General features: G+C 37.6%; 1 protein-coding gene across 1 annotated transcript in view; it reads right to left on the reverse strand.

The window, feature by feature from the left end:
• The window catches only part of PIK3C2G (phosphatidylinositol-4-phosphate 3-kinase catalytic subunit type 2 gamma), a 208,241-nt gene that overhangs the window by 63,554 nt on the left and 117,562 nt on the right, over positions 1 to 27,125 (reverse strand). Inside the window, exons 19-24 of the mRNA XM_027807693.2 lie at positions 19,352 to 19,532; positions 17,903 to 18,010; positions 15,611 to 15,703; positions 13,295 to 13,424; positions 11,053 to 11,189; positions 8,184 to 8,353 (exon numbers count right to left, since the gene is read on the reverse strand). Coding sequence (XP_027663494.2) covers positions 8,184 to 8,353; positions 11,053 to 11,189; positions 13,295 to 13,424; positions 15,611 to 15,703; positions 17,903 to 18,010; positions 19,352 to 19,532 — 819 coding nt within the window. The remainder of the gene's footprint in view (positions 1 to 8,183; positions 8,354 to 11,052; positions 11,190 to 13,294; positions 13,425 to 15,610; positions 15,704 to 17,902; positions 18,011 to 19,351; positions 19,533 to 27,125) is intronic.

Genomic DNA, 27,125 nt, shown 5'->3' on the forward strand with positions numbered 1-27,125 from the left:
ATATTTGAAGTGCAAGGACTAGCTACGAAAGAGAAGTACACAAACTCTGCCTGGGTATGCAGTAACGGAGTTAGGAATGCCAAAGTTCAACTGGAGTTAAAACTGGTGGTGAACATTTAGTAAAAGAACTAATAAAGAAAATATGTACCTGATGCCGGTTGGTAATTTGGTGACATGGGAGCACAGACAAGGCTGTGCTCCTTGCCACCTTTGCCTCAGTCTTCACTGACGAGGCCCCCCAGGTGGTGGGCAGTGAACTAAGCATGAGCCAGTGGTGGGCCAAATATGAGCCCTGCAAGTGACGATGACTAACAGCATCCTGGGCCAAATTCATGGGAGAGCAGGCAGTAGATGCCCTTTATTTAGCACTTGTTAGTCCATACCCTGACCAGACAAGAAACGTGTCACTACACTGAAGGAAGGGCCACAGAAGACCACCAAGATGTTTGGGGGCTAGAGCACTTGCCTATGAGGAGAGGCTGAGGAAAGTGGGCTTGTTTACCCAGGAGATGAGAAGGTTTTCAGAAGATAAAATAGCCGTTTTCCAGTAGCTATAGGAGGTTATGAGACAGATGAATCCAGGCAAGAATAAGAGAGAAAATTGAAACAGATGACATTCTGAGTGGTCGTAAGAAAAACCCCTCCACTATGAGGACAATTAAATATTGAAACAGGTTGCCTGGAGAGGTTATCCTGTGTGGTTTTTAAGATTCAGCTGAACATAGCCCTGGGTAAACTGGTCTGTTGACCTTATCCCCTTAATACTTACACAGTAAGATTCTTGAATGCCCTGAGCATCCCTGGCTTAGGTAAACTACATGGTCTGGACAATCAAAACATGCACACTATTTTTATATTAACATCTATCTTTAGAGGCAGAAACATCAAGCTAGAAAGAATGTCCTGAATTGCTTAGGTGACCAAGGACAGTTCTTAAACCATTATGGTCTTATTTATTCATTAATTTAGTGTATGTGTATATCAACTTTGCTATTATCATTATTTCTTGCTATCAGAGCCTTAATGTTAGCTTTCCAGTAAAACCATGTGTTGGACATACCTGTATTTCGATCAGTAGTAAAAGAAATATTTCACATATTGAACTGGACTATTCTGAAAGATTTATCGGGTTTTGTCGGCAATTGAATTAGTTTCATCGAGATTTAATCATGTTTAATGGATGCGGTAGAAAACAAGCTATAATCCTCACCTAAGTTAGGGGCTCTGATTCATCATCATTCTGTGAACATCTAGTTTCCCTATGTAAAGTGAGCCGTAGTAACTATTTATTTGTGCCCCTTTGTCTGTACAAAGTGCAAAATGTGACTTATCTAAAATCCCTTTCATTATGGGCCAACTGAGGTCAGTGAGTTTGTCAATCATGGAGATTTGATCACATTTGGTCACATAGTATTACTATGCTAAGTGACACTATCGCTAACACAGATGTTGAAAGCAGAAGGTAGTCGTGGTTACAGTTCTTAGTGTAGATCTAGTATTTGCAGCATGTATGGCCACAGGGATTCATTTGGAACCTTACCTTGTAACAGGAAAATTGGCAAGACTTGTGATGGGAAAGCAGAAACTAGTTCAAGGCATCTCTTGATGATTTTCACTCTGGTTGCACTCACTAGTTATTCTGCAGACTGACCACAGAATTTATTCACTTATGTCACAAAATGTCACCATTTTGTACAGTCAGCTGACTGTATATTTTGGAAGAGTCCCAAAAAAGTCCTCCCTGAAAAAAGAGGTACTCTGCTTTGAGAACATACATGTCTTCAACAGTTTCAAACATTGGCCTCTTGCAGCCATGTGTATCTCATATTGAGTGGTTAAAAAACACTGCTGTGTCCAGCTCAGGCACCTTCTCAGCTGAGTTAGGATCCCCTATTCAGACAGACACATATAAAGCAGCCTGCACTCAGTCACCAGCAATCAGAGTGCATAACAATGTTAAGGTGGATTTAAATCCTTTATATATTTCACGTTTAATACTTCATTCCTGATGCTTTATACCGTTTTCAAAGACTACCAAATCTTCCAGGTTTGTTACAAGTTTATTACTAACCCTATTGATAAAACACTTGAGAGTTAATTCACAAGGAGATTAGAGCAATTCCTCTTGTTAACAGAAAATGTCAGACAACTGGCTTTTGTGTTCTGACTGACCCTCAGCAGTGAAAAGATTTTAAAACTCAGACCTAAAAGTTGCCTTAAAATAAACAGACTGAGTGAAGTTATATCCCCTGCCTATTGAATATTCAGCTAACAGATCTTTTCAGTATGAGATGGCTATTTGGAAAAAAAAAACCCACAGTAATAGTTGCAGGAGATTTGTATATCATCAGGCAAAATAGAGAAATAAACCAATGATGAATAAATTGTACTGCAGAGAAATTCTTAGGGCAGGGGATGAAATCCCACATGAATTAAACATATCAGTCTGCTTTCCAGTTATGGATGAAGGATAAAGGCATAGTGTGCAGAACAAGCAGGAAAAGATACCAAGAACAAGCAACAGAGATTAATTTAAAAGTGCTTGATGTATACTTGGCTGTGTGTTAGAACAGCTCCCCCTGAACATAAAAAGGTGTGTATAGAAAGCTTTTGGAGAAAGAGATGATACAATAAAATGTTTCTGATGGGAGCAGGAAAAAAATATAAATAAAAAAAAATACGTCTGTAAACAGTTATACTTTTAAAAGGACAACAAATGAAATCTTATAATCAAAATGGACAGTGAACACGATGTCTTTTCCCCCTTTTATTTCTGTTTTATTGCTAAACTTCCTATTGCTAGAGTCACATTCTACAAAAAGTCATGGGGCGACTAATAGAAAGAGAAGGAGGGAAGGGGAGAGGGCAGGAAGCATTCTCTGAAGCAGGAAGTTGATAGGGAGTAATTTAAATAACTCCTGTGCAGTAAATCTCCCAAAGTGGTGGGAGTTCTACTGGTGGCTCTGAAGGCATCAAACAATTTCTCTAGCCCAGATGATTAACATGAATACATAACTCCTTCAAAAAAGCAGCTGTTCCTGAAGATACGAAAGCAGTTTATGCCATGTTTGAAAAGCCAAGAAGGCTACTGAGAGTTGTGCCAGATGAGAACTGGATTCCAGGGAACTCAGTTCAGTAGAACAATGCACTTGGATGAACAAAACTGGATGGGGTCAAATCCATATAGTCACTGTATGGGAAAAACATTGCCTCTCTTAACTGTCTGGGTACTTTGAAAAGGATAACCAAAAAAAGTAAGGATCCAAAGTGGACAGTGAACATAATTCACTCCGATTTCCAAAAAGCTTTAGCTGAATGCCCTCCACAAGAGGCTAGTACTGAAAATAAATAATCAATGATAAAGGGCAAACTACTGTCCATGCTCAGTAATTAGAGAAAGCATCAAAACTGCAACAATAAACACCTACTCCTCAAGGCAAAGATAACAGAAGTGCACCTCAAGCTCACAACTCAACTGTGATGCTCATACGTTCTTAGACTCAACTTGGCTTACGGTGTTTAATTTAGGGCAATATGAGACACTTTTAGAAGTGACGGACCTGTTGCCTCAAAAATTCAAACCCCTTGTCACCTTGGAGGTAACACTTTCACTTTTAGGTCTTCATGCATATTACACCTTTCAGTCTTTATGCGAAGACTTACGTGCACGACTATCTTTAAACGTCTGTATAATCTTCTCAAGAACATTAGGGCTACTAAGATGCTTTAAATCATGAAATTAAATCTTTCCAGGATTCAATCAGAGATTTTTTGGAGGGTGGTATACAGGAAGTTCTGAAAGTGGATTGTGGCAAGGAATTAGGAGTTACCTGTTCACGTAAACGAATAACTCCAGAGCAATCATGTCAGAAAAAATAAATTTAAACTGCAGAAAATTAATTAATAAATAGGTATATTGAAAATTCCTAATGAAATATTTCAGCAGGTAATACACTTAGTCCAACAGTTTTCATGCACAAATTTTGAAAATTAGAAGTAATTATACTTTAAGTTTTTAATTTCAAGTTTTAGACTCTTCCTTTGATAAAGATTTTAAATAAAATTTTAAAAGGGCAAAAAGAAAAAATTAAAATGGGAAATTCTCGAATTCCTATCTTTCTTATTCCCCACTTTTTCCTATTTTCAGGAAAAAGATGGAACACATGTAGATACATTATAGTCAAAGAATGCAGATACAACTTATTTTTCCCTGTCTGTATGCCAGCTTTTCCGGTTTAGAAAGAAATACCTGAAATTAATGTTGTTGGGTTGGTTTTTTTTTTTTCCCCAAATGAACAGTTCCAGTGAGACAGTAACACTCATTTTAGGTTACTAACACTAAAAAGTGAAATGTGCTACTTTTAAAACATGAAGAGGTATACTTTTCTACATGTTCAGAACTTGTTAAGTGCTTTTTGGTATAGGAACACAGTGACATATGAAGAAAATGTGGGAAACATAGTTTTCCCATATTTTTGAAACTTCCTTCAAAAAACTGGAATTTCCCAATGGAATAGTTAGGCTGCCTCTAGTAATTAACTTTGTAGAAGAAAACCAGCTTAGCAGATTTAACTTCTGGGAAAAGCATGATAAAACACAGGATTAGTTTGGCAAAGAGACAAGAGGCTCTCTGTGATTCAGATCAGGGAAAAGAAAGGCCAGTAAGTGTTTGAAATAATCAGGATGACTGGGTATTTAACATAAAAGATGGACACCTATGTTATCATAAGGTGAATTACAGTGTGCCATGAGCTGGACTACTCCGTATCTTGCCATCAGGTTTCAGACTACACATCGTTGACCAAAAAAATATAGACAACAGTGCTGGAAGTGACTGGTAGTGCAAAGGATGAGACTGCTGAAGTTAGGATTAGTTCAGTTAGCACCGGATTCAAATAAATCTCATATTCCTTAATTGACCCAAGAAGAAATGTTCAAAAGGAACTGGTCAGAAAAGAAAACCAAAGCAAAGAAAGCATGTCAGGTACAATCATGAGTCAGACACCTTCTTTCATATCATTTGATGACTGACCTAGTCCTGTCTGATTATCTGGATAATAATGCACCGATTTAAACTGGAGTGGGTCTCCAGCTGATTGCCACAGAATATTCAGTAGATAAAGAATAGGATGGTTATATGAAATTAAACAAGAAATGCTTCTTCATGCAGTTTGAAATATAATTGCAGAATTCACTGCTTTAGGGGAATGTAGGGTCAAATATGGTGGCTGGATTAGAGAATGAAAAAAAATATTTTATTAGTACAAAATACATCTTTGAGCATCATAAAAAAAATAAAAAAATAATAATAAAAAAAGAAATCTCATGGTTCAGTAGGAAAGTTCCCTGTGGGACTTTGTAAATAATTCTGCTGCCAAGCTCTGTCATTATGTTATTGGTAAGATACATCATATGTCTCCCTCCAACAATTCTTCATAAAGATTAGTTCCTAGACACAAATCAAGCTGGTTATTAGTACTGTTTAACATATTTGCTGAACTGTGAAGGTACATGCAACTGGAAAAGACAAAAAGTTCCCCATTCCTCTTCCCTCTTAAACCAGTAAGAGCTGAGCTAGTGGCTTGTGTCTCGGACTCAAAACTGAGCAGATTTATTGAACATTATTTAAAGATGAGGACAGGAATTAGAAAAGTTAACTAATCCCTTGTTGGGGTGTTATACAATTGTGAATGCAAAAGTGAGCATGACTGCATGAATCAGATCAGCTTCAGAGTGTTCTCTGAAGACTCATATTGGATTTGATAGAAAGAACTGCTGCCCATGCATGACAGCGTGCAATTCTCAAAGCTGCCATGTATGCCTTTCACTTTACTTACATCAGAAGAATTGCTCCATATGCAGAATACTGCAGAGAAGTCATCCTCATGAAGCTTTATGAGGAGTAAGAGTTTGGTAAGCGCAAAAAGTGCTCCCTAAGAACAGAAAATGGACAGCTGTGGCAAGCAGCTTACTAAATTCTGAAAGGAAAGACCATTTTAAACAGTTCAGACAGAGACTCCTTTTCTATAAGCCTTCACTCATTTACATAGATTTCATTTTACAAAAAATCCCACAAAGTTTGTGTGATGTGTGTAAAGACCAGTTGCATGTATAGGGATTTGTATTGGATGTTTTTCATTCTCTAAAGTCACCTATAGAACTTCATAAGTATACATATAGTATCAACTGTACAAACGCCCAAGGGTCAGCACTAATAATTCTAAAGATGTGAAAGCATTATGCTGCTGTTTCATCAATATTATTTTAAGGGCATGGTATTTTGGGGGGTGAAAAAATGCAAATAAAAATTTAATAAGAACTCAAATAAAAATCTAATCTAAAAAGCTGTTTAAGAAACCAGAGGCTAAACCTATCTCAGAATAACCTTGTGAGAATGAGCAGATACAAATAGCACTGAGGGTTTCAAATTTTGAGAGAGCTTGACATTTATGGGATATAGAAATGTGACATCCCTGTGTTCCTGTGTTATAAATAATATGCTGCATTTCATGAAGGTGCACACAGCTCTACATGACTACACATTAATGACTACATGACCTGTAGTTCAGTTGCATGTAGGTATGAGAAAAACTACCATTATCCCATGATGTTCATAATGTGCTGTTAAGTGTGAGTCCTAGTTTTACTAAGGAACCGTAGTGCACTCCAGGAACGGAGGTCCTAAACTGTATTCTTTCATCCCATAGTTTAAAAGCAATATACTGCAAGGAGAAACAGGAAAAAATGGTTGCTGCTTACGGAAGTGACTGTGTTTAAAGTCATTTTTATAGACTTAATAAGAACATGTAGTATGACTGAGCTGTAAAACAGTAAAATTAACATCCATTTTTATTATTGCTATGACATGATTTCTGTTAAAATTTGGTTGTTGTGTCCCCCTCTATATTTGCTTCATCTTAATGTTCACTCTAACAAGATAATTCTTTGCTCATGTAAAATTGCTGCTTGAGGAAATTCCTGTTAGGCTCCAAAAGAAGGTTTGCTGGAATGAGAGATGCAACTCTTGACACAGAGTGCGCATGAGTATCTTTTTTTATTACTCTGTTCTGCTTTATTCTTTCCACAGCAAATAAGTAGGATTAAGGGAGCATATCTTGAATGATTGACGATAATTCTGAGCACTGCAACTAAATCTTTTGACTGCCTGGCTTAGAAGTACTTATTATCCCTATCAGCTTCCCTCATATCAATACTCCCATGCTGTTATTTCTGTCTAACACACTGTGATAGCCTAGAATTGTCAAGGGCCAGCTAAAAAAAGAAAAAGAGAAAAAAAAAAAAAAAAAGAAAAAGAAAGGAACAATTAGCTCAAACTTAATTCTTGGACTAGTTCTGGAAATTATCAGGAAACATGGAGGAAAGACAGCCCCCCTCCCCCCATCTGGTCAGTATTAGGGCTCATTTATCCATTCCCTACTCTGATGTAACAGCTTTTTAGCCCTTTGCACTTTTGCACATACTGGCATTATCCTATCTATTTTTATTCCATCCCAATTCATCCCTCCATAGTAGCTTCACATTAGTAACTCGAATACATGATCACATTATTTTATTTATATTTATCATGGGACAGTTGCATCGCAGATTGATATCACAGTCTTGTTTATGTAAAATCAGATATTTGCAAAATAGCCCCTGATCTCAGTGTGGTTAGATATAAAACTTAAAAAGATAATGAAAAAGCTTGCAGTTTTACCCACAGTGGCATAATGTATTTATTCACCACGTCTATTTGGAAAATTTGGTTTCTTCTCTGAATATGGGAAGAAAGTGGTCAATTAGATATATCTGTGGGTTTGGATCCATTGCAGGAACACTCTGCAGAAAAAGATAATGGACATCAGAATTCTTTTGGCAGAGTTCAGTCTACTATCCTGGTCACTACTGAACTACATTATTCAAATCTCTACCCAGACAAAGGTTTAGATTATATTTTTTTTTCCAGACTGAAAGGGGATCCTCAAAATCTTTTAATTCCTTTTCCGGTCATTCATATAATTTCTTAGAGGTTTTGTAAACAACAAACATATGTTGTTTTGGAAAATTCAGAAATAAGAAAAAGCATAATCTCATTTGTATTTTTTTTCATGGGAGCTGATTAAGATGTGAAATTTCAGAACATTGTTTTAAAGTTTACTATGTGCGTTACTATAAATACTAACCTTCTTATGCTTCCAAATGTCTGCGCATGGCCTAAAAATCTTCCAAAATCTATGTGGAACATGTGTCCAGCATTTGTCAACATTATGTTGTCACTGTGTCGATCACAGACTCCCAGAATGAAGGTAACAACACACCAGCCGGCGCAGGAATAAAAGAAGTTCCTTATTGCCTAGTTAGTAAAACAAAAACACTTACTGGAAATATACAGATGTATTTGTTTGTGATGCTAACAAGAAAACCAGAAATTGTATTTCTACAAATGCTATGCATGTTGCTAAAATTTTAACAGCCAGGTGTTAGCAGGAATGGTACTTAAACAGGTAATACACAGATTTCAAAGTTACAATGCAAGAACAATTTTATTCATGAGGTTCCTCTTGTGTTTTCTGGGTACTTGGAATTCTGTGGAAAACTTTGGAAGTGAAATGTACCTACGAAAATCAAGCCTCTTGGCAGGAAGCTGACATTTTCTGTTCAACTGCCTGCAAGTATATTGTAAAAACTTTTTTTTTTTAAAAATTAGTTGGAAATCCACAAATTTAACCATTTCTTTTGTAAAGAAAGTAGGTTACTTTACACCCACTGTACTGTTCTGTACCTGCATGGGTCTTTCTCCCTCCAGAACTCAATTGCCCTTCTCAAATCCTAATTAATCCACTTTCACAATATTCCAACCCAAAGAATTAAACCCCATTTTACAGAATAGAACTGCAACAAAGAAAGGCTAAATCATTTTCTTCTCATAGCATGTGTGAATCTGAATAGACTATGGGATCAAACCTAGTGTCATGTGGAGAGACCCAAGAGAATGATTAAAAACATGTAGCAGTCATGTTTAATACAACCTACTTCTCTGGTGCTCTTTTACATGGCGGAGACCTGTACTTTCATGGTTAGTCTGCTTTGTGTAAGTAGACTGGCTCATTCAGAGCTATCTCATTAATCTCTTTGCAATGTTACATTGTGGCATTGCTCCTTGCCAGAAATGTGCCCATGGCAGGTGTAGGAATACGTACAGGCTAATGATTTGCTTGCCAGACACCGGTAGCAGATTACGAGTTTTCTGCTAACTCCAGTGGGAAGTATTTAACAGCTGTGACTTCTTAGCAGAACCATCTACCCAGCCTCTTTCACACCACACGTATTAAGTGTCCTTTTCCAGAGGAGAGGTTCCTGATACAAGTGATTATCACCCTTCTACCCCAGAGTAGATGGAATAGCTTTTGTCTTTTAAAAATCTTACCTACTACAGTTTAAGAACTGAAAATGCAGTTCTTATTCAGAAGTCTTAACATCCTGTAAATCTAAATCACAATGTAATAAATTTATATAGAAACCCAAACAATCCTGATTTGTGAACTTCGTGGTTTTGGACAAAACTTGCATTAGCCAAGGTAAATCACTATTTAGGCACTCAGGATTTCTCTGTACATGCAAGGTACCACCTGCAATGGCTTATACAGATGACAGCACTGTGGAATGCTTAGGGCATGGCACAAGAGTTGACTGAATTTTATGTCTAACTGTACTACTTACTCACTCTGATGACCTTGGATAAAACACCTAAGCTTTCTGTGATTTTGTGCACCCAACCATAAAATGAGGATATTAAAACTTATTCTGCATTACTTTTTTAAGCACCTTAGCTACAGTATTGTACAAGTAAAAATTATTGAGTAAGAAAAGAGAAAGGTTTGTTCACCAGCAAGTGCAAAGTGAAGGCATAGTAGTAATTTTATGTATGTCCTATGCAATCACATCTGACTGCATTTTAGATGTTTAAAAAATTGAAAGAAAATGGGTAGAAATTTGGTTTAGAATATTCCATTTTAGTGGTAATTTTTACAAACTGCAGCAGCAGCAAGAAATCTGGTTTTCAATCAGTAGCTAATAGTATCTCACTTCTCCATTGAAAATTGGCTGCACTTCTACCATAGCACTGTAAACATACAAACTTGTAAAAAAAAAAAATAAATTCTACAGAGATCGTTCCTTTTTAACTGAATCGAGATGATATATTAGGAATTCAAATTATCTTACTGAAAATGTGGATGAACAAATGCCTATGGAATAATTTCAGAGTTATTTAAGTTTATGAAACATATTTATGCTATACATCTATTAATAAACTTTAAAATGACTTCATATTCAGAGTGGTAAACACTCCAACCTCCCATTTCAATTTAAAATTTTGGCTACTAATTTAATGTGGGCACAGAGTAGGGTTCTAAAAATTGTCCCAGCAACAAACACATTAAAATGTTTTTCATGGGCTTCAGAACATTCTCAGTCAACAAAGAATTAACAGAAGAAGTTCCTTGGGAAACCTCTTCTTCCATAAATAGAAATTCCAATTATTTTTTTTGCTCATTATCATATCTAGTTTCATAAAATCAGATGCATTACATGATGTGATACGAAAAGCATGATCTTCTGTATCATATGACTAGGTAGTTTTGATAAAACAGCTTTCTAAAACTGTGGGTTACTGACATAGTAATTTCCAAATCCAGGAAATCCACTGAGACTTTGCATGGTTCATATAAACGTATTTAGAGAGCTGGCCTAAAAAATAATATTCTTTTAAGTTCAATACTTAATTTCTACTTCATCTTCTCTTCACTTTACTAGTAAATTTCAGAATATCTCTATGACACATTTTTATAGAAAATGTATTATCAAAAAACCTGGTCAAAAGCAATATCTCCTTAGAAAGAGAGTGGCATTTAAGATAATTCCCTGGGTTCTATGCATATGACTTGTTTGTCTTGTGTCTGAGTCATTTGTTTTTGCTGTCTACTGCTGTTTGGTTTCTTTTTTCCCAATAGTAAAATCTGAAATGTATAATAAGCTTCTTTATGATGTTACCTCTTGGTAACTTGATTCCAGAGGATGGTGATGACGGAACCATTTTTTAATTGTGTTTTCTTTAAATGGTCCTATCAGTCCAGACTCCCTGTGGATCTTCGCCAGTGTGGTAGCATCTGGCACCATCTGTACCAATCCTAATCAAACAGAAAAGAGTTCACATGAAAAACCTTAATCTTTAAAAAGGTATGAAGACTGTCAATGCATATTGCCTGTTGTTGGATCACTCCATGCAGAAAAAATACATGCTTAAAAGCTGGTAAAATAATGAACACAATAGAAAATATAGATTATGATTGTTTTTCTCTCTCTCTTTGGAAACAAAAACCAAAGGGCACTTAGTAAAAAGTGGCTGTTCTGCAAATGATAAACACACCAATAACAATATTGTGGATGTATCTGCCACAAGGTACCAACAAGGCCAACAGTTTAATGAGATTTAAAAGTGAGTAGAATATGTACAAAACCAACAAAAATCTATAAAAAATAGGATCAGATATTTACTATGAAATATAAAGGTATTTATATGTTTCCTGTCTAGAATGCTACACAATTTTTTTCTGCAGTATGTGATGCTGATCACAGCTGGGAGAAAGGATACTAGATACTGCAGAAATTAGTCTGATCCAATATGACATAAACTGGGACTTTGAAGCGCAGAGAGAAGCCAAGCATTTTGCAATGCTTCACTTGAATCCTCTATCTCTACTGCATGCACTTAATTCCTTTTTTGGAACTGAGACCTGGCTTGCCTTCTGTCTCTTCCACCATGTGTGGTCCCACAGCACGTCATCCCACAACTCTGCATTAGAGGAAGTACTGCCTCGAACAATTTTACTTGGTGACAGGCTCCTCTGCTATACCATGCCTGGAAAGTGGCATCCTACCAGTTCTTTTCCTGCTTTTCACATTTCTGTGAAAAGTGATTTCCATGTCCCCATGACTATGAAATTATCATCTCCTATCTCCCTTGTGTGGAAAAGGTGGCCCATGGAGCAAATCATTAGCCTAGGACTTGGAAGACCTGGGTATACAAGTCTACTTAAGCACACATCCTGTATGGCCACAGGCACGTCACTTGGTCCTTTTATCCTTAATCATTACTTGTAAATCAATTATAGTAACACTTTTGTAGCACATAAGGAAAGATGTTGTGTGGAAAATCTCAGACACGAAAAGGTTTTCTGCTGCTATAGTGCTAAAAGGAAGAGACTGTCAGGAAAAGAATATTATTTGCAGACAGTCCATGTATCTTTCTTGGCAAAAATACAATTGTTAGTGTATAAGAGAGACTATAATATTATGTTCAGAAACAATATTCTTGTATTATTTGCCTTTGAAGAAGAAGCCTTCAAGCTTTGACTCCCATCTGCACAAAGAAGGGAGGAGTCTTTTTTAGGTCACCTTAACCATCTGCCATGTGCATGAACTCATCTATACATTCTCCTAGTTCCTTCAGATCATTCATCCCCTCCAATTTTCTCTTTGTGGCTCAGAAAGCAATGATTTTTAAAATTCTTTTTATTTTAGTAGATTTTGTACAGCAGGTAATCTGCATACATCAGTCTTCTATTTGTGCAAGGATTATTTTCAGTAAAAGATTTGGAGAGTCAGTGAAAAATAGTAAGCTTATTGCTGTCAGTAAATTTCTTCAGCAAGCAATTGGTAACCCTGTTACAGCTCTGCTATAACAACCATAAAAGAAAGAAATAAAGCTTTCAGATGAGTCAGGCCTGCCCTAAGCAGCATAAATTGCATGAATAATATTTCAAAATCAACCCTGTGAAGCTGTCATCACTTGTCTATAGGTACTTTCTGTAGCTACATGTATCTAGGTTCACTCAAGCATCTAGGCAGGATCCCACTGGATTAAAACTACTAGTTCTGGCTAATTTTCCCCAAAGTCCTCCTGATGTGTGAAGTTACTTTTAAGAATATGGTACAAGCTGATGGTATTGAGACTTTTGGAGAAGTCTAACCTAAATTACTACAAAATTCAATGAGTTTGGTTGTAGTTCTTCTGAAGAAGCAGGATGAATAAATAAAATGAAAATTCAAAAGTAGACAAGCATGCAATTAAGGGCTTGAGTAATTGAGAAGCTGAGCCTTTCTTTTTTCTGTAAGGGGGATAATTGATAAGACACCCATGAAACTAAAAGTTAAAGGGAGGATTTTTGCATAGTGCTGTTTACATGAAATATGAATAATGTAATACAGGTAACTTTTATAATCTAAAACTGACCTTGGCCTTTTCCTGTAGATAAACACTTATAAATGATCATCTGCATATCCAGTCCCTCTTGGAGCCAAATGCTGTCCATCACTCGAATGATTTGCAGAACCAGCATATCTTGACGTAAATCATCACCTATCTGTGAAAATTGCACAAGAAATCCAGGTTTCTCCTTCAATACCAGACAGAAATAGCTTCCTATTTCACTTGGACTTCTTTCCCCACCAAAATATCTATATTCATTTTTACAGTAAATCCCTCTTGTTTTGCTTCAAAGTTGCTACTTATCTTCCCATGTCAGAAGAAAACAGATTAGATGGCACCCATAGGCAGAAACAGTTTTGGCAGCCACTGAGAGGGTAACAAATGTTCCCTGATTAACTGTAGCCTTTCTGCTTGCTATTCCTATGTAATTATTAGAGTTCGGAAATTTAATCCTGTGGTAGGATACTAATTCGGCTACATTTTTAAGTTTATATAATGACACATCCCTTTTCATAAATGACAGTGTTTGTTTAATGTTAAGCTTCACAACTTGGTATTTTCAGCAGGCTGAAGGTGGATTCTGTCATTAATTTATATCTTATCCATGACATTATTCACGTTCAGTTTCAAACAGTGATGCAATGTGGACTGCTCTCCCCATGGAGTCGGTCAAACAATAATCTTAGTGAAATGGGGCTTTAATTGTAGCCACAAGAAGTAATAAAGAGATTATTTTCAACCATGGCTAAGTAAATGGCCCGTGGAAACAAAAGCCCTGCTTTTCTTTTTCCCTCTCCCCACCACATCTAAAATACATGTGACTTCTACTGGTATTTTTAAGTGCTTTATTCTTTTATTATGTTCTTTTTATATAAGTATTTCAATTTATAGCCATTTACTGCCATGAAATGAGTACTTGAGGAGACATAAACTCATCTTTTAAAACAAAACAGGACCAAACCAAATCTACTTTTCTTTCATTTAAAGGTAATCTTGATTCCAATTAATTCTTCTTACTACCTAAATCTGTGAAAGACCTTACTTTACTTACATTCCCTCCTTCTCTCACATTGACAGTAGGTAGACAATTTAGTACGATATCAGTGCTTATGGTTTTATGCATGTATTATCCATCATGAATAAACAGTGAAACTATAGTACAAGTAAAAGATATCTTAACACAACCGTCTGCTGACAGGAGAAGGTGATGACAGCTATGATACTTCTACAACAACTAGACAGTTGGCTGTTGAACGTTACGGGGCAGGGGAAATGCTGTCTAGGTAGAACCAGCACAAATGTTTATATGCCCCATGAGCAGGTATTTTGTCAAGTTGTTCAGGTAAGCAAGAACCTGTCTATTTAATATTGACTTTCAGATGAAATAGCGTAAGAACCAGGTATCTAAGTGTTCAGAAAAGCTTAACGTTTCTAGCCTCCCCGTAACATGCCTGGAAAGCATACATCTCTTTCTCAGAATCACAGCTGCTCTAACTTTCATTTTAATTAACTAATTTCAAGACAATCTAGAATTTTTTTTACCCTTTTAATCAATTTTTTTAGAGTTCTGCTTTGGAAAACAATACTGTAAAAGATCTAGGAATAATGTCTTTCTATTTTTTGTATCCATCAGCTATTTTATGAATTTCAGTGCTGTCTAAAAACAGTATCCATTCTTATGGAAGACTTTTGCTTTTTTGAAAGAGAAGTAACTTTAAATTGTATATATTCTCTTTTGTGGATAGACACAACACTGTTCTGAACTCTGAAGTTTTTCTAGGTGTCAACTGGAAAATAAACCAGAGTTTATTTTTGCAGTCAGTTCCTCCAGCTCCAGAGAGACAGCACTTCTCTGCTGTCTGCTTCAGCTCTCTCTTCCTCAGCCTATTCCACCACACCGGGCGATAGGAGCTGGATAAGTTCTGTGTAGCAAATGCAGCCTCTAACACTCCGGGATTTTGGTTTGTTAGAGACATATGGACAAGTCTAATGGATTCAGTCATTCTGAACTATCTTTTGCCTGAGACTTCCCTCTGACTTCAATGTGGTAAATAAACTAGGTTTCAAATATAAACTTCATATTTTAGCCTGGTTGTCTCCACTAAGAAAATAAATAAATTGAAACAAGTCATTTGGTTCTTTACTGATCAAAAGGTTGATACTTCAATGCATTGCCTCAACATATCCCATTAAAAGCTCTAGTGTCAAAAATAATTGAGAAAAGTGAACAGCAGAGCCAAATCAAACATTCTCAAGCTAAAGTTTTAAAACATAAATCAGGTGAATTTCAAATCAATGTTTTCCATACAAAAGGAATTGAGGATTAGAGGAAGAACATACCTTAAAAATTACATTGATGTTTCCACTTGGAGCATTTGCATTGATGAAGGAGATTTTTAATGGAAAAGCATTGGACGTAAAATATGAACATGACTTCAGGGAAAAAAAAAATGAGAGAGAAGAACAACAGTGTCACATATACAAAACATCAGGCTAATAAAATACCTCTGCTAAAGTTAAATACTGCTCAGTAGTACTGATAAAAAAAAATAATTCTTGATATTATTGATTGTTTAATTGGGTCAGGAAAATGAGAAATTCTTTTTCCTGGACAATTTGTTTCACTCAATAACCAGATTATATGAACAGATAATATTTTCCATACTAATTGTTTTTCATTTCTACCCAGGCCTATTAATAATAAACTTTGGCTGGAACTGAGTAGACAAAGTACATAAGACTGATCTAGTGAGACTCTGTAAAGCACTGAAAAGCCTTTGGTCCTATTATTTTCTGTAGAAAAAAAATATTTGCCCAATTATACAATCTTTACGGAAGCAAAGAACCTGCTAATTTCTTTATTGTCCTCACTCTGGCTAAGGATACAGGAAATTCTGAAAATCATAATCTATTTTATGTGGAATATATCTTAATTAAACATAAAATCTGATTTCTCATGCCCTACAGCTCCTTCCACCTGAAGACCTCAAAGAGCTTCAAAAAGCATTAATGAGCCAAGTGCTGCAAATCCTGTTTGAGTGGTATTATAATCATCATTAAAACAAAAAAAAGGGGGGGAGGGGGGGATGACCCACCAAAAAAACTACCAAAGACGACGGTAAATTAATGGCCTAGTTTCTGGAAATAATGAGTGTCCCACAGGAGCTACTGCTGTCCTTACTGGCTGGAGTGCGATGGAGGCTGATTTGAACAAAAACACCACTAGACACAGCTGTCTCTTGCTTTTCATCTAAACATCTCAAAGCATGGTACAAGCATGCAAATATTGTCTTACCCACATCATACCTCTGCGAATGCAATAGCTATTATTGATGATGAAATCCTGACCTCCTATGGAATTTTGCCAAATGAAATATCTCAGGAACTGCTTGAAAGGTTACTGTGAGATAATGCATTACTGACAGAGCTGGAAGCAGTGCTTGCTACTAGTAAAATCAACAGATGATCCCAAGATGAAATAAATTTAGGTAATTATAATCGCTTTAAAATTCTAATTTGCATAATTATACTAACATACAGTTCAATCAAGAAGCTACATATATTTATAGCAAGATAATGGTCTATAATGTTTTAAGAGAAATAAAAAAAAAGAAGTTCTCTTCAGATACTTATATTTAAACATTTTGTATCTGTCCAGCCAAGCTGGCACAGTATAAATAGCACAATTGTATGGTGAGGTACCTTTCCATTAGCCATTATTTCCAAAAAGCCTGAAAGCAATGAGAAGCAGCAGGCTTCAAATTCTTCTGACTTATATCATGCACAATTGGCCCAGGCCTGCAGGGTGCTGGAAGACCTCTGTTCTCAGAGAGATCAAGGCTGAATAGCAATTACTTGGAGAATCACAGGTCAAAGGCAATTGAAGGGATCAGCACCTCTTAGAATCAGGTCCACCGTGGATAATGAGCCAGAGAACAAAAATAGAGCACAAATAGCTGTAATTAGGCAGCTATAACTGATAATATATAGGGGTGTTCAGGTTTGTTTTCTCTTGCTGCTGGGTGCCTTGTCCTTCTCCAGAGATGGAAGAGCTTATTCCTGGCATAACATTTTTATGAAAACATTACTAAACAATGAATTACTAAGAAGTCTTAGTACTGTGGTCAAAGTAAAGTCAAGTAACACTAAAGAGCACTGTTGTTTCCTTTATTCTTAAGTATTTTTTAATAGGGTTCATAGACACAGGTAAGTTGCTATGAATATTTAATATTTTAGCAACTCTCAGTCATGTGCCTAGTCTCACCTCAGCAAAAAGCAAGCTAGCTGTAGGCTTCTAGCTGCTCCCATGTGTGGCAGAAGAGAGTCTTAGATGAGAAAACAAAAGTGCCACCTGAGAGCAGGCTGCTCAGTTTGACTTCTGTGTCACCACTGCTGTGCAAGGTGGGACATCCATGCAACACCCACCCCACCAGTGCCCTTCACTTCTGCCTCAAAGATTCCCAGTTTAAAGGGGATTAGGCTAGATGTCCATTTACCAGATGTTTCATGCTTAATACCACTAAGATTATTTCCCAGTCAAGGCAGCCATTCACTCCCGCTTCCCCTTTATACTAAAACAGACAAACAAACAAACAAATACAAAATGTAATCCTTTGCATGAGCTGGACTTACATCTGTCTCTATGCCTTGGACAACAAGTGCAGGATTCAGAGGAAGCCGACAAACCTTTACCTCCTGGAAAAACTGTTGAAGTTTGTTGAGTTCCACCTTTAACACCTCCTGCAATATGGGAATCATTATGGCAACACAACATAACATCAGCTTTGAAGCAGTTGACTGTCTTTTTATATTTTAAACAAGCAGTACAATTTCTGGAGCTGGTAGCATCCATGTAACCTTGTAACAGCTAATGAGGTCACAGTGAGGTGCAGCTATTAAAAATAAGAACTGTGATTTTACTCCACATTCATGCTTTTTGTGTCTAGATGCACTACCAGTTCATGCTGCCATGTAGGCTCACATTCAATACCCTTCATTAGGGGCTGATTAGCCATGCACTTGCTCTGTGGCATCTCATGGTTTTTTTGCCTTGCTAGACAACTTCACAAGTTATTGCTTGTTGCCTTTGCACTGTGATCTCCCTTGCCTAACTGTTGGTGTGTTAACTGCAAGATTTGGGAGTTTCTCAGTATGACAGTAACTGCAGCCTTGAGATTAATCTCTAAATTCTGAATTATGCATCAGTGATATATAATGTATCACTACTGTTTCTTTTTCTTCACATGGATTCTTCTCTTGGCAAATATTTCTATCTTTTAACTTCCATGTTTGCTTTGCTGCTCTCAGCAGCAACACTGAGAGTTTTTTGAAAAATCCATTGAAAATCTTTGCATCCTTAACGAGGCAAAAAGAATTCACAATAACTTTCATGATAACCAGCAGTGGCAGGTATATTTTTATTTGGCTTTCTAGTCTGTCTTGCTAAGATCTCAGCAAGAAGCAGTTTTACACATCAGGTAACTAACAACAGCTGTCTTGGAAAATTAACAAGTTTTAATTGGAAATGCACCTACACAACATAAAAGCTGCACCTGCTGGAGAAGAAGACTGCAAGCCTTCTACTGCCAGGAATGCATCTGCAGATAGGCATACAGCATTAACTGCTGAGTGCTATATAAGTACAGTCCACTCTGGTTGGCTTTGCTAAGAAATGAGGATGTTCACCCTATCAAGGACTACTCTTAGCAAAGTTTTTAGGAAACACTGCAGCTGTACAGGAGTCAAATATTTTGGATTAGGCTCTGAATGACAGCATTCCTTTCAGCAAAATGTTGTCAGTCTTTGTTGTCATTATTTCTGTCCACATCCAAGTCTGGTTGAAAAACCATTGATGAAGGAGTTTAAATGGCTTAAAAGATCTGCTGACCTCAAGAGTAATAGTGATGAGAGTTTTTCCATTAAATACGTATGTTCTACTTGTTTTCAGAGCAGCTCTACAAATTTTAGTCAAATCTCGGGTTTATTTATATAAAGGGCATTACAGGAGAAAGGTGTCACCTTAGAAAAAAATAACATTACCTGGAGAAGCTTAGATGGAAGGAGAGGTATTTTTTAACAAACCTTTTTTTCCAGGTCACTGGCAGCTTTCACTTTTTTGGCAATGTCTTCCAGAATTCTGACAAGTTTCCCCTCCTTAGAAAACTCAGTGTTCAGGGTTTTTCCAGCACAGAATTGGAGAGCAGCCAGTAGTTTCTGATACCAACTTTTGAAATGAACTTCATTCTGTGCATTCTTCAACAACCTGAATGAAGGAGGGAGAAAAACATCTGTGTATCTAAACCTGATTTTTATTTTATATCACCTCTAGCAGGAACAATAAATGGACTCCAGACTAATCTGTATTTGGTGACTTTGGGCAGCAGAGAATAAAAAAATAATGTCATTTATTTGTTGGCAGTACTCAAGTCCCATTTGATAAGTAATGAGATTCTAAGTGTGTTGAATCAATAGGAATTTGCTATTTCTTATTGTTTTATGTAGTGCAGTACCTGTATTTCTTCTTATTTCTGCAAGAAAGGTTTACAAAGTGAAAATAAGTTGTATGATTTGGATTCCAGTCTTAAGTATATATATCCCTAAATCTATTTGTTTTGTGTTTGGTTTTTTTTTTTTTTTCCTCTGGCAAGCACACTTACACAACCAAGCCCATCTTTCAGCTAAGAGGTACATTTAAAGACCATTTTACTCTCAGACATATCACCAGTTCTAGAAACTTTCACTATTGTAAGTTGAGGAGAAATTTCTGAAATTGGCTATACTGCTATAAAGCCCACTTTATTCCTTTCTTTATTGCTAAGTGTTGGTCTAGAGTGAAAACTCAGTTCTTAGTTCTACTGAAGTTTGTAAAAGCTTTATTCTAACATAAAAGTCAGAAACAAAACCAAAACCATAGTGGGCTGATTTTTTTCTGTGTTCACCATGCAGTCTTCTCTAATTACATATTCATTGGGCCAGGAAAGCTGTGGAGTTTAGGATTTGTTTTTCAGGTAATTGAATTGATCACTGGGGCATTTTTTCCTTATGTGGGTCAAAGGTTTTGTACAAAATTGATTTATTTCTACAAGTGTAGATGGAAGCACCAGCTTTATATTGCTGCTAACACCTGCCCATTATCTGGGATTTCCTTCTGCCTAAAGGACTGAGGAACTGCTCTTTGCTTTTGTCTGAACTTTCTTCCCCACAACTTCATCCTTGAGAACATCCGAAACCTTAAATTCCTTATAAATGTCTGAATCTTAATGCAGTTTCCCTTACTTAATGAGGTTACTCAAACCTAACAAATAAAGCTAGTTTTCACAGGACAGAAATCAGAGAAGCTGTTGACTATCAAGGCACCTCACAAATGAATACACCACAAAAAAAAAAACCCCAAAAACCCAAACAAAACCAATAGCAAGAACAAGATATATATCAAGCACTGATATTTAATGGTAAAACCCCATAATTTCTATAGCCACTTCAGGTCCTTCAAATCATATACAAGACTTTATAATATTGTTACTGTAGCCCATGCATCTTTCAGTGATGAGGGATTCTTGCCATCTTTTATAAAGTGATGATCCTTTTTTTCCTATCTAATTGGTCCTCTTTTCTATTTAATTCAATGCAGAATGATATCACCAACTGGTTTCTGAAAAACCTTTCCAGTTACACAAACCTCTGAACATCTAAGGGTTTATAAGTACTGAAAATCTTAAAAGAATGTGTGGTGTTTCTATCAGAAATGCCTAGACATGAAAGGAAAGAGATATGAGAAGTTTATCATCAGCACTCTCTGGAGGAGATTGGAATGACATTTCTTTCTGTAGACTAGTAAAAACAAATAATTACTTTTTGGATTGGAAAGAAATACAAATTGTCATTGTGATGTCTGTTGGAAGGCAAACCCCAGCACAGAGAGGCAGCTGTATTTTGATTCTGAACCCTCCACAAACTGAAGAAGGCTGACAGTACATCCATATATGGCAGTGGGTAAACTAATTCTTCCAGATTTCAAGCAGAGTAAGTCCAAGATTCCACAGGATGGTATTAATTTTCTTAAACGTAGATACTTCATGCCATTTTAGATATCTATGACAATCTTGTTTGGCCTCCAGCTGCTGCCTTGGAAGGGCATGGGTCCACTAGACGCAAGCTGTCATGGGTGCCACTGCCAGGCAGGTGCCTCAGACACCCTATGCTGTCTCAAATAGCCCATCTTTAGGGTACTGAATCACACTTTGCAGCGGCCTTTTAGCTTGGTTGTAGGCAAACAAGGTGATTTAAAAGGAAAACATGCTCTGTCCACTTTAACAGCAGGTCAGGAACAGGCTTGATGATTATTTGTTAAACAAAAGCATTACTGGCACAGTCCAAACTGTCACATGGGCAGGAATTTTAGTCTACCAAAGCACAGTCCAGTTCAGTCTCAGTCCAGCTAAACAGCCTGTATTTGTCTTGGAGCACAGGCAGAACAAACTTGTTCACTTCTGCCCTGCAAACACAAGTGCAAGTGAAAAGACACTGTGATATCTACTTTGAATTGGCCAGGTTATGTTGGTGCAGAATCTTCCGTCTGGACTTAGGCTTGCATTGGAATCATCTCCTGAGCATCTAAATCATACTCCATCACCTACTGCATTTTTGACAAAATGTATTTAGGGAACCCAGAAAGGCTATATTTCACATTTGAGATATCACTTTAATCCTCCCAGATATACAGAACATTAGATCAACTTTTCATTTCCCTAAAATGAAAGACTTAAGATTTCACATGCAGGAAGCAAAACAGCAAAACCAAAACGTTTTCCTATTTTAGACAGATATACTCCCTGCATAAGGCAGATCAATGCAAAGGATCCACTTTTTGATTATTCTTATGGCTGAGTGTTCACAGAAAATAAGCTTATATACGCACACAATATAAAGATTTCTTTTTGACCTGAGAAAGGATTATGGGCCAGATTCAGATAGCTTATGCATAAGGTGTACATGAGGACAGAGGATGTATAGAGTCTGAATTTCCCACGTGTGCTTCTTGAGCTCAGTCCATAGGGAAAGTTGAGGCAGTCATCAAGATCTCACTAGTAAAACCCATTTCCATGCCAGCTGCAGCCCAGCACACATTCCACAGTTTCAAGTCACAGAGCAGCTTCTGACAGGGCATGTGCTTCCCCAGCAGCCCCATGAGGGACTCGGGGCTCTGCATCCAAAATGTGTCTAGCGACTATGACGGTACAGGCAGCACAACCTCCTCCTGCCTGCCCACTGGGGTAGGCATGCTTTTAAAAGCCTGTAGACCTTAATTTGCAAAATGACTTGGATTAAGTGGGTCTGACTTTTCTATTAATTTTATAATAGCAGTCCCAAGGAGATACAAAGGACAGCTTTTAATGTGATGACTCATTGTAGGCTTTGCCGAAATGTTTATTCAGCAACTGAACAAATATGCTGTTGTAATTCTGTCTTCCCAGTTTCCTGGTACACATATCTTCACTCTGCCATTTCGAGAGCTCAGAGAAGATAGGAAAGTCTGCAACTCCTGAGGCTGCAGGATGGAGAAATGCTCAAGACACTAATGAAATTTTCAAGTTAGAACAGGATGCCTAGCTGTGACAGATGAAGACAAAACTGTAATGATTTAAAACTCAAGGCTGCCAGTGAGAAAGTATGTGAAGGTTTTTGGTTGGGGTTTTTTTTTCCTGACAATTTTCACAGTATTCTGTGAGACAGAACTCAATATAAAAGCCTGGCTTTATGCCAGGCTTAGACAGAGGATCTTGCTCCTAACAACAGGGAGACTTCCTCACTCTTCAGGGATTTCTGATTTGGGACAAATGCCCTTGTTCTCAGCAAGGCCAGGGGAATTCAGACACTGTCCCAAGGTCATTTTTGTGGTACAGCACAATGTGGCTGGAAGCAGAAGGATGCTGGCTGAAATTTAGCAATGAAGAAAACTAGACTGCCTCTGTTTTGTAAGTGTTTTCCAGGTACAGAAACACAAGTGTGCTGGAGAGACTTCTGCCACAGGGCAGAAGGGAAGGTGGAATTGAATCAAGCTGAGTTGGCTGCTGTGTCAGAGGAGGAGAAACAGGGCTAAAACCAGAAGCTATGGAAAAAAGGAAAAGAAAAAGAAAAAAAAAAAAAAGAGAAAAAAAGGGGGGTGGGGGTGGGGAGGAAGAAAAGTAATGACATTGGGTGTTGGTACCAAAAGAGTTTAGCTGGCTTCATTCTCCTGTGGTGTGGGGGGAGAGGGAAGCTGGTGCTCTAAAGCCCTTGCAGCAGACACAGCCTGCTCTCCAAGTTGGATTTGGCAGCTAGTGAAAGAGTGAGGCTGCTCAGATAACTCTGCTGCTTGAAAATCTGTTCCTTGCCTCCTTCAGAAAGGGGAGCAGGGTGAGCCAGAGAGCAAGGCAGGACAGATAGTTTACAGGTAGCCCTATCAAACCTCATTGTAGCAAAAGAAACCCAAGGAAAGGCCAGGATCTCCACTGTATTATTTCAGGTTTAACTCCTAACTGCTATGAAAGAGCAAGGTACAGTTTGACTGGGTTATTTACATGTGACATCGAAGTCAGAGTAGTGACTCTAATTAATTTCCAAGTGATGTCTGGTGTTTATTACACAAAAGCTGTGCCTACCAGCATACACACTGTGCACTCTTCGCTTAAGGTGCTTTGAATTCAGAAGCACACTATGAAAATGAGGTGTCTCAGTGTTTTAAGGTGAGCACTGAGGTACTTACTGTCATTGGTCAATCTCTGGTAAACTTGACCAAGGAAGTCAATGTGCTTTGTTGTGAAAGTGTATTTCACGCCTGTTTTCTTGTTTCACTAAGCTGGAGGCAGGATGTGTCACAGAAGAAGAGAACATTAGTACAAGACTGCTGCTCATTACAGCTTTAATTGTTTTTAAGTTACCCTCCACAGCCCTTCATGTCAAAGATTAGCACACACACTTCTCTACCACTGCACAGCTTCCATATCTAAGGTTGCCATCTGTCTTGATTGATATTAGACATCCTGCAATGCTCCTAAACTGTCCGTTGTGTTTTATTGTGCCATGAGGCTATGGCATACACCTGAAGCACATGACTGACTTAATTTTTGACTTCTTGAAGAAAATTTTAGTGTTTGCATTCTTAAACAGAAAAATAAGTAACGGGCAGTTTGCCAGTGGGGTTACATTTGGGCTTTGCAGCTTCTTAAGCCTCACTGTTGAAGATTAATACCTCCATCTAGCCTGTGATTGAAGATGAGTAGGCAACTGCTGCTATTAATTACTCAGTTGCAAGTAAAACCTTGCTTAATTTTTCTTTTATCTCCCCAAGATTATATTGGACATGGTTTTTACTTCCTTGACAGTGATAACAGGAATGATCCCTTTGATAGAGGTATCAACATAGCAAGTACTGCACAAACTGTGAACTTCAATGAATTCCAGATTCTAGTAAGTACCTGTTCTTCATCCCCTATGCCCTCAACTCCCCTTACTCCTCTGCAGAGTGCAGCCAAGTCTGCAGAACACATCTTTCTCACTTGCTAGCTGATCCACTCAGGGACAGCCTCATTAGACACAGCCAAACTCTAAGGCAGCAGAGTGCCAAGCTGGCAAATATGACCGTGGCTTTTCTGATCTCTTTGCCAGTGCCTAGGATGGATGACTGAACTTTCTGAAGCTCCCAGGAACATGTCTGTAGGATGGCAGTTATTGCTGCAGAGAACAGAAAGGAACACTTGCACTTGTTGCAATGTCATCTCTGTTTCCAGCCTCCTTCAGCTCCTCAGTGAGCTAAAACTTCACTGGACAGCAAAATTTAATTTCATTAACCTTGCTGGAAAGCCGTTGAGTGGCTCTTTTCTCATGGCCTTTTGTTATTCAAGAGAAACATACAGGTTATCTCTGTCAAATTCCTGTAAAAAATAGATACAGGATAATACCTCCCTTTTTAAACTAACTCCAAATTCAACAAAGGTGTGATTTATGTACTACAAGTCAGAAAGGAAAACAGAAAAAAATACAGACATTCTGTGTAGATCTAATGGGCCATGGCAACCAACAAAGCAACAGACATAAAAACCAATGAACTGAGAAACACAAAATGCCTAACATGTTGAGAACAACAAAATTTCTGCAGGGGAGAATGAGGAACAAAGTCCATTAGGCAGAAGAGTTAACGTACAACAAAGATGGAAGGGATGTAGCAGTTCTTCCAAGTGACTAGTAGTGAGCATTTTCCACAGCTTTACAGAAATACAGTGCGAGGCCATCCGCTTGACTGGAAGGACCAAGACCGAACCCCCCTTCACTCTCCCTTTTTTTTGACTAAGTACGAAGCCAGCAGAAAGGGAAAGGCACAAGAGGGCTGGAAGAACTCTGCCTTGTCTGCTATCTTTCTTTTCTTTCTTTCTATTCTAGAACAAGAGAATGAATGTTTACATTTCTTGAGCAAACTGAGGGAAGTGTGGTACAATATTTTCTCTGAATCTTTCTAACTGAGCAAGTCTCCAGGATGGAAGAGCAGCAGCTGTTCAGTAGCTTGCAGCACTGGGCCACTTTTGGCTCCCCATACCCCTCGCATAAGGAACCTGCAGTCAGTTTCACCTGCTGCTTCTCATACAACAGAGCTGCTTTTATAGACTCATTTTTCAAAGCTTTACCCTTGAACAGAAAATACATCTGCTTAAAGTGAAATTTTGTTTTAAAAGGCCATGTAATACATTTGCTTTTTTTTTTTTTTTCTGATTCTTTTTTGAAAGCACACCTTAGAACAGATGTCTAACACATTGGTCTCCCTTAGACAACAAAAAATTGTTGCAGACTTCTTATAAAGTATGCTGGTTAGGCTTGAGAAACACATTTCTATGGGAGCCAAGGGACTAGTTGCCATTATTCGTTAATCTTCTCTCAAAGATCTTTATGAACAAGGCAATGTAATTTGCATCCAGACAAATCACTTGACCCGGTAGATTCAATCAACCCAGCTCCCCCTACTCCCACTGAATGTCTTAACCGTGGAACGCATGTCCTGCTGACTCACAAAAAATTAGCAGATCAGTGAAAACAAAAGCTATGCCACACTATGCAAGTAAGTTGCCAAACACTGCTAAGGTTGCCTAGCAGAAAAATGTTTAATTTGTTACATAATATAGTTAGATGCACACAGTTATGTATTAAGAAAATTAACCCCAGATAAAACTGGTTTTGTCTGGAGAAGAGAAAGCATTTACCTTGAAAATGAACTGTATCAAGAATTAATAGGAGAGTATAAGGGTGCACTGGTACCACTGTCAATACCAGATAGTAGATGGTACCTGGCCTAAGGTCTAAGAAATAAAAGATTGCCCTCAGAACATGTCTTCTCCAATTTATTGAATGGACATGTTAACATCAATGTAAGTGCTACAATTATCTAGTAAAAAGAAGTGCTGACAGTGTTTGTCTCTTGCTGCTCCAGTTTGTAAAAAAAATAATACAAATAATTCTTAGTAAAGATGGTCTCTTTCTAGTCTGCTCCTCTTCATTAGGTGGGGTCTGCAAGCAGCAGAGGACCCAATTTTTTAACACACTATCACAAACACAAAAAATACCTGCAGCAGAACATCAACATAATGAAACTAGTGGTTGTTTCCAACAACATCTGTGTACAACAGTGCTGACTTTAAATAACTTCAGAATCTGAGCAAGGGTTTACAGTCCACCAAAGATCCCACCCTAATAAAGCATCAATCCAAAGCTACAGAAATGAAATACCTTCACCCTGAAGTGTCATTAATACAGAGTGACTTAAGCTCAGGCTTGCAACTATAGGTCTAACTGTTCTCAACTATTAATAGAAAAAATACCACTGTGTCAG

The sequence above is a fragment of the Falco cherrug genome, chromosome 5 (genome assembly GCF_023634085.1).
Source record: "Falco cherrug isolate bFalChe1 chromosome 5, bFalChe1.pri, whole genome shotgun sequence".
In the NCBI taxonomy this organism is placed as follows: Eukaryota; Metazoa; Chordata; class Aves; order Falconiformes; family Falconidae; genus Falco; species Falco cherrug.